At 57.4% G+C, this 14,987-nt stretch overlaps 1 protein-coding gene across 1 annotated transcript in view; it reads left to right on the top strand.

The window, feature by feature from the left end:
• The first annotated feature begins 324 nt into the window (after positions 1 to 324).
• The window catches only part of SRRM4 (serine/arginine repetitive matrix 4), a 39,038-nt gene continuing 24,375 nt past the window's right edge, over positions 325 to 14,987 (top strand). Inside the window, exon 1 of the mRNA XM_065646673.1 lies at positions 325 to 455. Within this exon, the coding sequence (XP_065502745.1) occupies positions 325 to 455 (131 nt within the window). The remainder of the gene's footprint in view (positions 456 to 14,987) is intronic.

Here is a 14,987-nt window from a genome sequence, read left to right as displayed (position 1 = left end):
GCTGCTCCCGGGAGCGCCCACCCGAGCACCGGCGGCGCGGCCGCAGCCCCGGGGCCGCCCCGGGCCGGGCTCCCCGCGGCCCCGGGCGCAGCGGCGGCGGGAGGCGGTGCCGGGGAGGGGCGGCGGGCGGGCCCGGCCCCTCTCCCCGCCCCGGCGGCACAAAACGGGCGGCGGGGGCGGTCGGGCCGCAAACCTGCCCGCCAACCGGGGCAGCGCCGGGCCGGGCTCCCGGCGCCGAGCCGAGCCGGGGGGGGGGCCCGGGGCTGGGCGGGGGATGTAGCGCTCAGCAGCGCGGAGAACGGGGTGGGGGGCCCGGGGAAGGCCATGGCCAGCGTGCAGCAGGGCGAGAAGCAGCTCTTCGAGAAGTTCTGGAGAGGCACCTTCAAAGCCGTGGCCACGCCGCGACCCGAGAGCATCATCGTGGCCAGTATCACGGCCCGCAAGCCGCTGCCCAGGTAAGGGCTGCACGGACGCCCCCCATCCCGCCTCCGGCTGGGGCTGCGCCACCCCGAGCCTCCTCCTCACCCCCAATTAGTGCCCCCCTATCAGGAGGGTCTAGGACATCTCCTCTCCCCACCCCAGTTAGGGGCTGTTGGAGCTGGGGACCCCCCGTGCCTGGGGCAGGGGGCTGTTGGCTGGCAGGGTCCCCTCCCCGGGCTGGTGCTGTGCTCCAGAGGGGACCGGGCTCGGTGCACTTTGGCAGGTGGTTCTCAGAGCCTGGGAGCTGCCTGCGGGGTGCTGCGTGGGGACCTGGGAAGCTCTAGCTGGGCTATGGAGGAGGGGGCAGCGTTCAGGGTCATCGGCCAGAAAGTGTGGTCACCTCCATCCCTGCCTTGCAGACCCCTGCGGTGGGTGGCCTGCCGCTTGTCTTGTCCCTGTGTCGCTCCTTCACTGTGCACCCTTGGGAAGGTGATACCTGGGGAGGGGAACAGCCCCCCCGCCTGCTGGACCCTGCTGTGGCGCATGGAGGAGGCTGATGCACCCCAGGGAGGTGCAGCCTGGAGGCCACAGCTGCCCAGGGCACCCACGCACGGCCGTGCAGCGGGGCGGCCGTAGGACTGGTGTCCCCCAAGTCTCCAAGGTCTCTGCTTTGCTCGGCTGGTGCCTGCCTGCCCTGTCCCTCCTGCTCCTGGAGGGGCCGGTGCCCCCCCTGTTTGCCAGAGGCCGAGCAGGGCTCAAACCCCATGGAACAAAGCGAAGGGGCTGCTCGTACCCCCCGAGCTGCTCAGCCAGGTTGTCACACGGACAAAGGTCCGTGTGGCTTCCTCACAACAATGCGCTCTTGAATTTATACTGATTTTGCTGGCTGTCTCAATATTGTTTAAAAATATCCCCTTCGCGCTGTTTTTGTGAGGAAAGGAGGCTTTTGCAGGTTCTCCTCTCTTTGCTCTGTATTTCCACTGCTGGCGCTACCCACTGGTGTAGGGAACAACCTGAAGTTTCATGAAGGCGGTGGGTGGGTACAGGAGAGGGGCTCTGGGTGTTGGGGGCTCAGCTTGTACCGAACAGCGCGGAGCGAGCTGTTTCGGGTGCCTCCTGCTCCAGCGAAGGTGAGCTGCAGCAGCGAGGGGGACAGGGTCCCGCTGCTCGTGAAACAGGGAGGTCACTTCTGCCCCCGCAGCCCAGCTGCCCAAGTGTGAATTTTTCCAGTCTCTCTGATTGCCATTAATCGGGGTAGAAAGTTGGGAAAGGCACGGCTTACGCTTCCAAAGGAGAAAAGCAAATTCTGTTTCCACGGGCAGCGCTTGCAGGGCTTCAGCCTTCGTGGGGGAGAGGAGCCACTGTGGCTTCTTTCTCCCGTGTCAGGCTAGGGTCGGCACCCAAAGGGGCTGTCAGCGAGCTGGGGGCTGGCTCTGCTGCCCGGATGTGCCTGAGCAAACCTCGCTGCTTAAGTATCTTGCAGTTGAGATGTAATAGGGCAACAAACTAGGGCATTGGGGAAATACAGCAAACCCAAGTACCAGGAGTGATGTACGGCTCTGCACGGCAATCTGGATTGCCACGGACGTCCCAGCCGGGCTGAAGACCGCGGCAGGAGGGTTTGCAGCTACGTTAAAAGTTAACAAATACAGGCGCCTCTCTGTTTCACCAGCATTGCCAGCTCTGGCAGGAGGGGAACCATCTGTGCAGGGGTCAGGAGCTCTCGGCACATGGCAAAACGGACCCTCCAGCTCAGCTTTGCCACATTTTGCACCTCGGCACCGGCAGATCCTGCACAACGGGGTCCCCGAGCCAGGGTGTGCTCTGTGCAGCCGGCTGCGATGCCGCCGGGTCCCCGTGTTGCTGCAGCCCGTCTCCTTTTGTCTCCTGGCAGCAGGTGCTGCTGACCGGGGCCCCGGGATGTTCCCCGCCATGCAGCCATCTGCACCACTGCCCTCCCTACAGGTGTGGAGCGGGGGTGGCTCTGGCGGGGCTCTCCCTGGGGTCTGTGGGGTATTTGTGCTCCCCGGTGCCATCGAGGGGCTTTGCTGCCTGGGGGGGTTGAAGCTGAAGGCTGGGGGAGCAGGAGGACCGCGGTCCCTGGCTCCTCTCAGGAGGGCTGCCAGCTCAGTTTGCATCGCGCCGGGCTCTGCCGGGAGCCCGAGGTTCTTTTTCTTGCCAGGATTGTGCCTACAAGATTCCAGATCTTGCAGGGCCCTGCAGTGGGTCCCCACTGGGGTACATGGCGATGTCCCCAGCACCCCGAGCTGGCACCAAGTTTGTAGCCCAGCAATAGCCAGAGCCTGGCTCCTGCTCCTATCCCCGGGAGAACTGCCCTGAGGTTTGCCGCGGCTCGTCTCGCAGCTGTCTCGGTGCCCAGCTCCACTCTGGGTTTGTTTTTCCTGAAGGTTTTGCTGCGCCGCTGCTCAGATCGGCCTCTCTTTCCCTGACGATGCTCTCGGCTAATTTAAGAGCAAATGACTGCGGTGCCAGCAAGCTGAGCGCACCAGAGAGGAGAGAAGGAGACCAGTTAGCCAAATGAAAAATTAAGATGACCATCTGGATTCCTGTTTTCTCCCACACTTGACAGCTGCTCCTCTGCAAACACCGCGGATCTCTGCCCTGGATCTGGCCCCGCGCTTCCCACAGCGGTGGAGGCGATGGTGTGGTTTCTAGGCCAGTGCTGCCCATCTCCCCATCAGGTTTTGCTGGCTGAGCCTGTACCCTCGAGGGGTGCCAAGGGGCTCAGCTATGACATGGGGGTCCTGCTGGTAGCCCCCACAGTGGGCATAGGCCAAACCCATTCTCGCAGAGTGCCCTGGACATGGCTAAGCGCTCAATCCTTCATCCTTGTGGGGCAGCAGTGGGGTTCCCAGGGCAGAAGGTGTTTGTTTTGGTTTTGTGTGGTTTTTTGCTTTTTTTTTTTTTCCCCCTCTTCAGCCGGCTCTGCTCTGTGCCCCATCCCTCGCCTCCACCTTGCTGCTCATCCCGGAGATAAAGCCTCTTCCATCTAAATTCCTATCAAGCTCTCTGGGAGGTTTGGAGGGTTAAAGCTCTGCTAAACCCACAGTTCATCCTGAAACAAAAGAATACATTAATCCCTTCCCTCCTAGTCCTGCCGGGGATGGGGGGGCATGTAGTCGGCCCCCCAACACAGCTTCATGCCCAGAGCAGGGCTCTGCCAAAGTAAATGGATTATTGACCAGTTTGCAGTGTGAAAGGAAGAGGCAAGGTGATGGGGAAAGGGGCTTTTCCAATTAACCTTTCCCCATGCTGGGCTCAGTGAGGCTTCACCTCCCGTGATAAGGTGCCACCAGTCTCTGCCCAGCCTTTGGGGACAGGTATCACTGTCACACTGTAGCCCTGGCCCTACAACCCGGATCCATTTCCCCCCCTCTTGGCTGGGCTTTGTCTGTGTCTCTTCCCTGGCCGTGCCCCTGGCCACAGCGTGGTGACTGGGAGCCCCTTCGCACTCGGGGGTCTGACTTCCCCCAGCGCTGCTGCGTGTTTCAGCAGCGCCCGTCCGCTGGGGAACCCGCGGGTGTCGGGGGCAGCCAGGCCGGGAGATGCTCCAGGGTCCCCCGGGACGCGGAGCTGGTGGCAGTCTGGGAGCCTGGAGGATGCTTTTGGGGATGTTTGTGTTCTCTGCTGCCACACGGCCCGTCATGGCTCTGTCCCAGCACCCCCAAACTCAGCTGAAATCCACTTCTCCATGCAAAGCGAGGGCAGTGTTTGGGGCTGGGGGTGCTGGTATCGGCTCCTGGGGCAGCGGGTGATGCCGGGTGAGCACCGGCAGCGCTGGGAGAAAGGCGGCTCCTGCATCCCTCCCTGCCAGATGGCCTAAGTGGGTCGCATCGGGGCAGCGCAGCGGATTTGTGCTTTAACCCTTAATCCCCCGCGGTGTGCTGTGCACAGAGGGGGAGGTGTGTGGCTGAAGTGGGATTAAGTGCAGTTTCACTGCCTGGTTTGCTGTGGCAGGTAATCTCGGAGACGGGTGTGGACGCCACTCTTGCAAACCTGCTGGGACAAGGGTGGCAGTGTGTCCCCCCCCGGCTGCATTGGGACCAGGCAGGAGCAGCGCTGGGGGTCAGCATGTCCCCAGCGAGGGGAAAAGGCAGCTGCAAATCCCCTGTGACTTCTGGCGGAGCACAGAGTCCCCGATGGGCTGACTCGCCCATCCCAACCTCTGGCTTCTTGGCCGCACTTCAGTGGCCCTGAACCCCGTTCATCCCGAGTGGGCTGGTGGCCCTTGGGCATCAGGGTGTGCTGCTGGGGAGGAATCCCTCCCTCCGGCACATGGCCCCTGCTCCCGTTAATCCTCCCCCTTGTCGGGCATCTGCTCTGCGGGAAGAGGCGGCGGCAGGGCCGGCCACGCCAGCCGCCTGGCTGCCATCTGCTCCCAACGAGCCCAAGCGCTAATGAGCCCGTGGCCCCGGCCCAAGCTGGGGGGGAGAGGGGCTTGAAAAGAAAAGCAGAGGGGGAGAAGAAAAGCCCCTTCCTCGGGGGGGGGGGACTGTCAATAGGGAGGCTTTTGTCTGTCCCTGCCCTCTGGCTCCAGCTGGCTGGCGGTGGGAGTGGGGAGAGCTAATTAGGCAGCTTGGGAGCTGGGAGGAGGTTGAGGGGAGCTGGGGCGAAGTGAGCAAGGGGCAGAGCCAGGGATGTCTACAGGACCGTCTCCTTGCTGCTTGCAGCGCCTTCATCCTCCTCCTCCTTCCCCCTGGCCCCATCCACCTGCCTCTCTGCTGGACCCGTGCTGGGGACCGTGGTCCTGCTGGCGTCCCCAGCAGGATGAGGGACACCTCTGTCCCCAGAGAGGTGGCCTTGCTGGCATGTTGGCAGGATGGACCCGCTCCAGGTTGGGTGGGATGCAGTGGGTGCTGGGTGGCACAGCTGGGCTCAGCACCCATGGGTGCCTTAGCCAGGTGACCCAGCATGGGATGGTGGACAAGCACCTAAGGAGAGGGGCCTTTGGAGGCCCCCAGAGGAGCCCAAACCCACGCGTGGGGTCTTCTTAGAGACTTTGGGCTGGAGCAAGCATGGTATTGATCTCCCCTCCTCATTTTCCTCTTCGGCTAAGAGATGAAACTATGGGGAAGAAAGCAAAAGGGGGGTGAGTTCGCTGGCTGGAGAATCATTTTGTAGAAATACTTGGTTTCACCCTTGAACAAAACCTCCTACAGATGTTTCCCTGGCTATCGCGGAGTCCCTGTGTCTTGAATGAGGCTGTTTCATAGAGCTACTGAAGCGTGGAGCAACAGGCCAGGACAAAAAGTGGTGGTTTAGGGACTTGTGGGGCCGATGCCTGTCCCCGCACTGGGTCTGGCCAGCCCCTGTCCCCGCTCGTGTCCCATCCCTGGAGAAGGAGCAGAGCGGGGCTTTGAAACCCCGTGCACGCGTTCGCATCCCTCCCTCGAGGTCTAAATAATAAATATTAAGGGCTGTGAGGCCCTAAATAATAAATAGTAGCAGCCACCCTTATGCCAGGGATTGCCGAGGAGCTTCTGCCTGCCGGCGGGTGCTGCGGTCATTGTCCCCTTGCTGTCACCGTCCTGCCTCTGCCATCCAGGGCAGCCGATCCTGCTGTCCTGTGTCCCCAGCTGTGTTGTGGGGGTCCCCTCCGGATCCCCAGACACAGGGGTTTTCTCCTTCCACAAGGGCTGTGGCTGGAGCTGAGCCCTTCTCTCCTCAGCCCCATTCCTATCCCGTTCCCACAGCTCCGTGTTTGGTGGCTGGACCTTTCTATAAGTACATTTTTCTATAAGATGAACTTATCAAAGGCAAACCCCGTGTCACCGAAATGAAATCATTTCATGCATGACCACCCTTTCCTTCTCTCTTTTTTTTTTTTTTTTTTTTTTTCCCCCCTCCTTTTCTCCCTGCGGCCACTGAAACCTCTTCATCATTGCAAAGCCCAACCCAGGCAGCAAAGCCCACACGCGTTTGGGCTGCAGATACTGCTGGGGCTTTGCTGGAATTGGTCTGTGCCCGGGGGCTGTGGGGGCTGGACACCTCCTCCAGCAGCGTGGCCAGGTCTAGTGTCCACATCTTGGTGCCACCATTGCCCAGCAAAGGCCACACGACCCTCTGCGGGATGCTGGGTGCTGCAAAACCGGCTTCTCCATCAGCTACTCAAGCTGAAAGCGCTGACAAACAGTGGGAGTTTAAAAATAGCAGGGTTTTTTGCACGTGGCGGTAGCACTTTCCTTGCCAGTGCAGCGGGGACTGCAGGAAGGGCTTAGAAAAAATAAAAGTTGGGAAAAAATATCTATTAAAACCTCCATTGGTGTTTCAGTCTGGCTGAGCTGGGTCTCCTAGCCCGTGGCCAGGGCAGGAGGCAGCGAGGTCGGGACTAACTGCTTCACTGATGACCCATTTAACACTTCATGTTTAATTTATGTCTTGTCATTAATGAAAGAAGAAACAGCTGCTGCTGCCCGGCCCTGGCCGAGGGCTTTGTGGGGGGCAGAGGTGACAGTGGGGGCACCGGGGAGGGCACAGGGGTCAGGGTGCTGGTGTGGGCTGCAAAGACCTTCGTGCTGGTGAGTCCTGGGGGTCGAGGTCAGATGCCCACCTCACGTGCAAGTGGTGAAAAAGCTCTGAGACCCACTGGCCATGATGAGAAAAAGAGTTTTCTCTGCCACTAACACCAAATTCCAGCAGCGCATCGTCCCGGTGGAACTCGATGGCACTTTGGCAATGGGCTGATTGTGTTGAATTTATCTCTGTGCCTGTGGGTGCTTGGGAACGTGTGTGTTGGGATGTGACTGGAGGAGAGCGGGGAAGGTGGCTGTGATTTTAGCTGCATTACTGTCAGGATGAGGAATTAGCTATTGCCCAGCAAGAGAAATATTTTTGCATTAAGCAAGATTTCACAGTTAAAGACCACCTGCTGAATTAATCTGTGGGTCAGCTGGAGCTGCTGGATAACCAACCGCCCACCAAAGTGGTGCATGTATAACACCGACGTATAGTAGCACGTAAATATATCATAACTTATTCTCTGCTGCTGCATCACCTGCAGCCTGTGGAGCAGCCCTTCTCGGCGGGGCGGCTGTGGCACACCGAGCGAGGAATGGCTTTGGCCCTTGGAGGGTATTTCCCTCTGAGACTGGTGATTTCAGCTCTGCAAACCTATTGCCTAGAGAGCATTTGCCCTCATCAAATCCCCCCTGTGTTGCTCAGAGCATGGTGAGGTTCATTATGATGGGGCGAAGCAAGACAAGTGGGTTCAGCGCTGCTTCTTCCAAGAGATGGGTTTTTATTTGCCAAAATACTTCGATATCGGGAACATATGGGGAGGGGGGGGGAAAAAAGTAAAAAAGCAGCTATTTGCCTGCCACAGCTGCCTGCCCCGTCCCTGCCTTTGTCTGCCCGTCACCGCCTGTGAGCGAGTTGCTGAAGGACGATGGTGCCACCAGAGCGGAACGGGAGTGGGTAGCGCGTGCAGGAGCAGGAGGTGCAGCGGGTCTGGGTGGGCATCGCCGGCGGAGGAAGAACAAAGGGAGCCGACGATCATTGCAGAGACAGGGCCGTTCTGCAGCCCAGCCCACCGGGGAGCAGTGGAGCACACGGGCTGTGCCAGCTGAGGATGGACACGATCTCCTGGGACCTCTTCTGGCTCTGTGTCCCCAGACCCTGGCTGCCCCAGGGGTCCCTGTGCAGGGCTGAGCGCTGCAGGACATGAGACATGTTTTGTGCATCTCCCCAGGATCCCAGGGCGTCCCCAGATGCAGCGACTGAGCTGCCCGTTCTGTCCGATGGCTGGTGAAGACAGTGGCACCGTTTTGGGCCGGTCCTTGTGCTCTCCCACACATTTCCCACGTGCGGTTCAGGAGCCAGCACAGGTGAAGATTGTCCTTCGGATGTTTTGGAGGGGTTTTGGGGTGTTTTGGAGAGTCCAGGCTGGCAGACACAGCCGTCTTGTGCTCCAGGCAGGTCCTTGCCCATGGGTGTGCTGGGTCGTGTCCCTGTGTCCCTGTCCCTGCCCTCGCCGTGACTGTGGAGCATCTCGGCACCTGGGGGACAGAGCCAAAGGCACAACGCCCGCAGCACATGCCAGCAGCGGGTTTGGCCCCACTATTTGCTGCCTTGTTGCAGTGGTTCCTACCCCATTGCCCTCAGAGGTTCCCCAGGAGTGTTTTCTCCACCCACAGCCTCAATTTCCCCATCCCTCCGAGCAGGCTCGGATGCTCTAGGGCAGGTGCTCTGCACAGGAGCTGCCGCCGTGGGGACGGGTGGGTTAATTTTGCAGTGGGAGTTCAGGGGCCGAAGAGCTGCCTGCCGGCTCTGCTGGGCTGCCAGTGCCACCGAAGGCACGTTCATCTCTGATTAATGGAAACTGAAAAGCAGGATCCTGAGGACAAACATCTCCTCTGCCATGGGCTGCTGCTGCCAACCCTCGCCCTGCGCTGCCGCCGGGTTTGTCCCACGCAGAGCAGAGGACGGCAGGTCTCGTTTTGCCTTTCCACAGCAGAAAAGCGGGCAGTGAACCCCGCGGCCACAGCCTGAGCCCTGCCTGCAGATCCAGCGCTGGGACACGGCCACTGTCCCGCTCCCCCTGCTCACCCTCCCCACCCCGGCGGTATCGATTTGACCTGAACTCCCTGTAACGTGCTGTGATTTCTCTCAATTAGGCTTTGAGCGAGGCCTCTGCAGCGTTCGATAGAGCCAGCCCCAGCGCGGTGCCTGGACCAGGACGGTCCGGGGGGAGGTGCTGGGGGATGCTCCCGCATCCCTGACAAGGGCATCCCTCTGCATCTTGCTTTCCCCATGAGGATAATCGCACCGCTTAAAGCTTGCTCCTTGTCCCCTCTGCCTTCCTTAGCTCTTTCTGTCGCTTGGACTGGTTGCTTTGCTACCACAGGCCGTAGGACAGATTTGCCGCATCGTTAGCTGGTTCATCTTCCTAATTTAAACGAACACCAGACCTGCATGGTGCCCCCTGCTCTGTGCAGGAGCAGCCCTGTCACCAACCAGAGCCGAACTGAACCTGAGCAACCTTCATCTTCCCATCCCCAGCACAGCCACCCTGCTTTCCTCTTTCTCCTTGGTGGCTGTCATCGCCTTGGGGACATACTTAGTCGGGGCTTGGTGTCACACTGTTTCCGGCAAACTAATGGGCAGAGTGCTTGTTTTCTGAGATTGTATAGAGCAGAAATCCCTGCACTTCATCTCCAGCTGCAATTACCGAAGCCAAGTCGATGCGGTTGATGGTAATAGGATGGTAACACTGTCTGAATTTGTATTTAATGCTGATTCCGAGGGTCTATAATTTTCATCAGCGCCACATGACTTTTTATAGAACAGAAAAATGTGAGAGCAGTTAATGAGCTGTAATTCTGGAGAGCTTCTGCCTTGATTGGGACTAATTATTTTCTTTATAAAAATAATTAACAATCCACACAACCTATGGCGTGAAAGGCATGTGGCATTAATTAAACCATGTGGTATTTTCAGGGCACCTTTATCTCCCCTTTCCCAGCACACCCCGAATAGATGGTGGTGTTGCACAGGGAAAGCCAAGCTGGGCACAAGCTGTATTGGGGTTTGGGCTTGTTCAGGGCAAAAAGGACAGGTCCTGAGTGAGGGGGCTGCATCCAAATCCCCCCGCAGCCTCCTGGCCTTGCATGTATGATAAAAATCCTCATTTGAGTAGGAAAAGCTGTTTTGGGTAGAATAAGGCGATGGTTTTCATGCATGGGCTGTCCGTGATGGATGCAGAGGGGACACGGGATGTCTCTGTGTTTTGGCTGAAAAGCAGCCGGTGAGACCCCAGGACACGTGCAGGAGACTGTGCTGGGTGCTGTCACTTGCTGTAGGACATTGGGATGTCCCGAAATTGAGACGGTTGTTTTGTACAGATTGAGCCCTTGTTCTCCAGCGCTCTGAGATCCTGGGACGAGTCCCAGGTGAATGTGCCCCAGCGCCGACAACACGGGGTTTGTGCATGCTTAGACACACACTTACATAATATATAGTTGTTAACAAGACTAATTCCTCTATTTTCCTGGAGGTGTTCTGAGAACTAATGAATATATTTGCATAATCTTGATTTTGTTTATGAATAATTCTGGATTATCCAAATGCGAATAACACTGGGGCTTTGCCGTTCTAGATTGCCTTTCAGCTGAGGATAGCAAAGCATTTTACAAATATTAGTTCAGCCTCACAAATCCCAGCAAGCCATGAAATTATTATTACTACACCCAATTAAAGATGGATGTGCTGAAAAGTGAAATGATTCTCTCCAGCCCCTCCTGGCTGGGTCTGCCACGGGGTCTCACCTGCCCCCTCCAAACCTTCTACTTAGGGAACAGCAAGCCAAGAAATATCTTCCCGCTTGCTTTTTTGGGATGATTTAAAACAGTGTTCAGAGTTGCAGGGTGCTGTGGATGGTTGGGGAGAAGACCTGGGAGTGGAGAGGGAGGTTCCTTTCTGGTTCTGACCCCCAAACAGCCCCGGGTGCTGCAGCACCGAGCACCCCGGTGCCAACCTCTCCTTCCTTGGAGCACAGCAGGAGGACAAAAGGACAAGAGGACAACTCTCCTTGACTTAAAACCCCCTCACCAGTCCTTCCTGGGCAGCGGGCAGGACCACCGAGGTGGTTCCCATGGGACTGGGGGTGTTGTGGGGAAGGAGGTTTGGGTTCAAACCAAACCCTCCCACCCCTGAAGCTGCAATTCAGCAATTTCCCAGCTCCGCTGATGTAGGAGATGTGATACAGGGGCTCTTATGGCCATAAAAATCCCCCAGCAGGATGTTGCAGGGGGTTTAAAGCCCATTTCCCACGTCCCTTCCTGGGCTGGGAGCGTTGCAGGCTCATCTCACCGGCAGGAGAAATCTGTTGCTTCATTCCTTTCCACGGGAGCTAATTGCTGCCCACGCGTCCCCAAGTGGGGACATCTGCTCCTCGTGGCGTCACCGAGCCCTCCCGGCCCCACGTGGCCCTTGGCATCCTGGTGGGATGGATGCTCAGGAGACAAGTCCCAAATGGGAGACTGTCCAGGGACCCCCGTGCCCCAGGACACTGGGGTTGGGGACGCCTATTTGACTGCACCCGCAGGTCTGTTCTGGAGGGAGATTAGTATTTTTTAATGTTAGAGTCGTTTCAAGTTGAGCCCTTGGGATTGCTGTTCATTAGCTGTGTGAACGGGTTGGGGTTTTTTGGAGTTAGCTGAGTGTTGGGGCCTCCAGTGTGTTTTCTCTTCTCCTTCCAGTGGTAATTCAAAAAAAAGAAAATTAGAGGAAGAAGAGGAAAAAGGTTTGTGTGAGTGGCAAACGGAGCATTGCTGCTTTGAGTGCAGATCTCCAGCCGTCTTCTCCTTGCTGCCTCTAACATGCCTTATTACTAATTCATTTTTAAAGTGATCTCTCAGCACTCCCAGGAGCTCCTGGTAACTGTGGGCTTACAGTCCCCTATTTGATTAAAGTTTAACAAGCTGTGTTATTCCCAGATACACCAGTTTGCTGCTGTTTGCCATACTAAACAGCATGGGGTTTTGGACCAAGGAGGGAATGGGCACGTCGCAGAGAGCGCCCATAATGACCAAGCGCCGTGGATGTGGCATCCTGTCCCCTGTCCCTGCCACCACAGATAGTGACCTCCAAAGAGATCGGCGCTTCTGTTCAGTTCGTTGTGGTTTTGTTTTTAAACCCTGGAGCTTGGAGTGCCCCAGACCATGGGTCAGGGTGTGCAGGGTTCCTGTGCCGTGGTGCAGCTCAGGGCAACGTCAGCACTTCTGGCTCTGCCTGCGGGCACCAGGGAGAAGCCGAGACTCCTCCTTTCCTATTTCCTGACGGAGGAGAAAATTGGCTCCTTTACAGGTGTGGGAACCTGCTGGGTGTTTGTCTGAGGAGGAGGATTTGAGGATAGGAAAGGCACAGGATTGTCCCACAGCGTGCAGGTGCTGTGTGGCACAGAGCACCGCAGGGACCTCAGAGCCGGCAGCGTGGGAGGCGCAAGATGCCGTAGAAACCGCTCGAGATGGGGCAGCAGTCCAGGTTTCCTTTAGAAACAATATGCCTGCCTGCCATATTCCTGGGCTTTGTCGCTGCTGCTGCTGGCGGGCGGTCGGCAGAGCCATCCCGGCTTGCTGGCAGCGAGGGAAAGTGACGCCGAGCCTGGCGAGGCAGCCGGGAGCTGGGGAGGGCTGAGGGATGGGACGCGTCCCCAGGGAGAAGGAGACCCAGCCGTGGGGACACGGAGGGGCTGTGCTCTCCCTCCTGCCTTACCTTACCTAAGATGGTCCACGTTAGCATCGCTTTCCCCCACATTTTACGCTCCAGTAGAGCTGTCCATCCCTCGTGGCTCAACGGGAGCCACCGCCAGCTGGTGCCCGGGCCAGAGCCGTCCCCGCGGGCTGCGGCCACACAGCATCCCCCGAAGCATCTGGCACCCACCCTGGGCCTCTTCCAGCAGGGAAGCTCCTCTGTTCTGCTTCAGCCATGCATAGCAAATCAGCTGCTGGAAAATAAAAAGCCAAGCTGCTTTTTTGGCCCGGGATGTGATAAGAGCGGTCGTTAAACGTTTCTGGAGTCCAAGAAGCAAAAGGAGCTGCTGCTGCAATCGGGCTTGCAGCGGGATGCGTGTTCCTGGGAGCAGGAGGGGGAGGAGAGTCACAGTTGGCAAAAATTGGATGAAAAATGTGTATTATGGAATTGTATTTCTCTTCTGTGCTTAAACTGCCTCAAGAAAACCACGCGCTTTTCTGCAGCTGGTGCCTCTGCTGATGCATAGAAAAAATAGCGGGGAGAAGATTAAAATGGAACTGGCTTGGAGTCTGTGTAATCAGGGAAAATATCTTGGTGATTTGCTATTATAATTTTCAATAACAAACTGCAGGGCTCCCACCGCACTAATAATAATGGTTTGAATGTGGTGGGGGAAGAACCTGCCGTGGGGTGTTTGTGTGTGTGTGTGTGTTCATGGGAAGCACTTACAATTTTTCCCATCTCCTAGTTTTGAAGAGGTATTTTTAGTGCATGTTTCAAAGAGCTTTACGTAAACACATCTGCTGGAGTTTTGGCTTGGAAATGTCTTTACAACCTTTTTTCCTGTCCCCTCCCTCTCCTGGGACAAAGGAACAGTTTGACCATTTTCTTTTTCAATCAGATGAGCAAAGCTGGAGAGCAAGAGAGAAAATAGAAGGGTCGTTTTGCCAGCACCAAAAGGCTTCTCAGCCCAAAGTGGTGGATTTCAGAAAAGCTGCAAGCAGCTCAGCCCATCTTCTCCAGAGCCAAGAGCCGGGGGCAGGGATGCAGGGATGCAGGAGAGCAGGGACCCCAACCTGCCGTCTGCCCCCTCCTGCGCAGCCAAAACCTCTGGGCAAGGAAAGGAGAGGAGGTGAGAGATTCAGTCATGTGTCCACGCACTTTTCGTGTGTTACGAAGTGGTGGCAGCATCCCTGGTGCGAGCGGCTGTGCGCGCAGGAGTTTCTCCCGCTTCCCATGCCTGTGTCCTTTCACGGGCTGATGTTCCCAGTCCCCAGGCGAGACATCCGTCATCGGTTTAATGCCATTGGAACATTCACAACGAATGGGCTCATCAGAGATGCTTTAACCTTTTTCATTTTGGGGGCTCTGGTTGGCTGGAGCCGCTTCTACCTTTTCACCAGAGGCTGTGGAGATGATAGGAATGTGGAGCCAGCCAGGGCTGAAAAGGGCAAGGTAGTAAAGTATCCATATTTGTTTTCCAGATGCTCTGTCCTGAGCTCGGAAACGCTGTCGGTGCAGGTCTGTGAGGAGCAGTCAGTGCTCGGGGTCTCCAGCGTGCTGCCCTGCGGCACCACGCTCCCGCTCAGGCTGTGCATGCAGCGCCTGACCCAGCTGCGTATGCAAAGTAAAATAAATTATAAAAAGTAAAAGGCTTGCTTAGCACAATCCAGCCCTTCTGTGCTTACGCTGCTGCTTGCAAAGCCAGGCCACGGAGGGCTGGGGCTGCTGGAGCCCGTCCCGCAGAGGCAAGGGATGATGCTGCTGAGGTTGGTGGTGCGGTGGCAGCATCCGGCAGCTGGAAGGTCACTAGGAAGACAATTTTCCTGCTTTTCTCTCCTCTGGAGAGGAGCAGCTGAGTTACTGCAGGGCAAAAGGATGATTGATGAAAGCTTTGTGGCAGGAGATGGCTTCAGGGACAGAGGAGCTGGGCTGGGACGCAGGAGACTGTGGGCAGGGGAGGGGGTGATGACACGCAGGGACTTCAAGTGCACACCAAACCCACACCCACTGCCCGTCCCTGCGGGGCCGGAGGGGCTGAGGGTCACCGGGCTCAGCTCCCGGTGACGCGTGTGTCACCAAGCGCCACATTTCATGGCCTGATGAGTTGGGACTGAGATGAGATGAATGCAGCGGGGATGGTGTGAGTTAGCTCTGCTCCCTGGGGCAGCAAACACTCTGTGCCTTTGCCTCGTGGTTTCACCCCCCTTCAAATTAGGAATATTTGGGTTCTTTCCCACTAGTGACCTTTTCAGCATCGTTTCTATTAGGGTAGCAATGCATCATTTCCCTCTGCTGTCAACGCATTCTGTTAGGGGAGGAGAACACGGGAGAGCTCAAATCTGATACCAAAATGT

The sequence above is a fragment of the Caloenas nicobarica genome, chromosome 16, assembly GCF_036013445.1.
Source record: "Caloenas nicobarica isolate bCalNic1 chromosome 16, bCalNic1.hap1, whole genome shotgun sequence".
Classification (NCBI taxonomy): Eukaryota; Metazoa; Chordata; class Aves; order Columbiformes; family Columbidae; genus Caloenas; species Caloenas nicobarica.
Note: the sequence above shows the minus strand (reverse complement) of the source record. Positions and strands in the feature narration are given on the sequence as shown.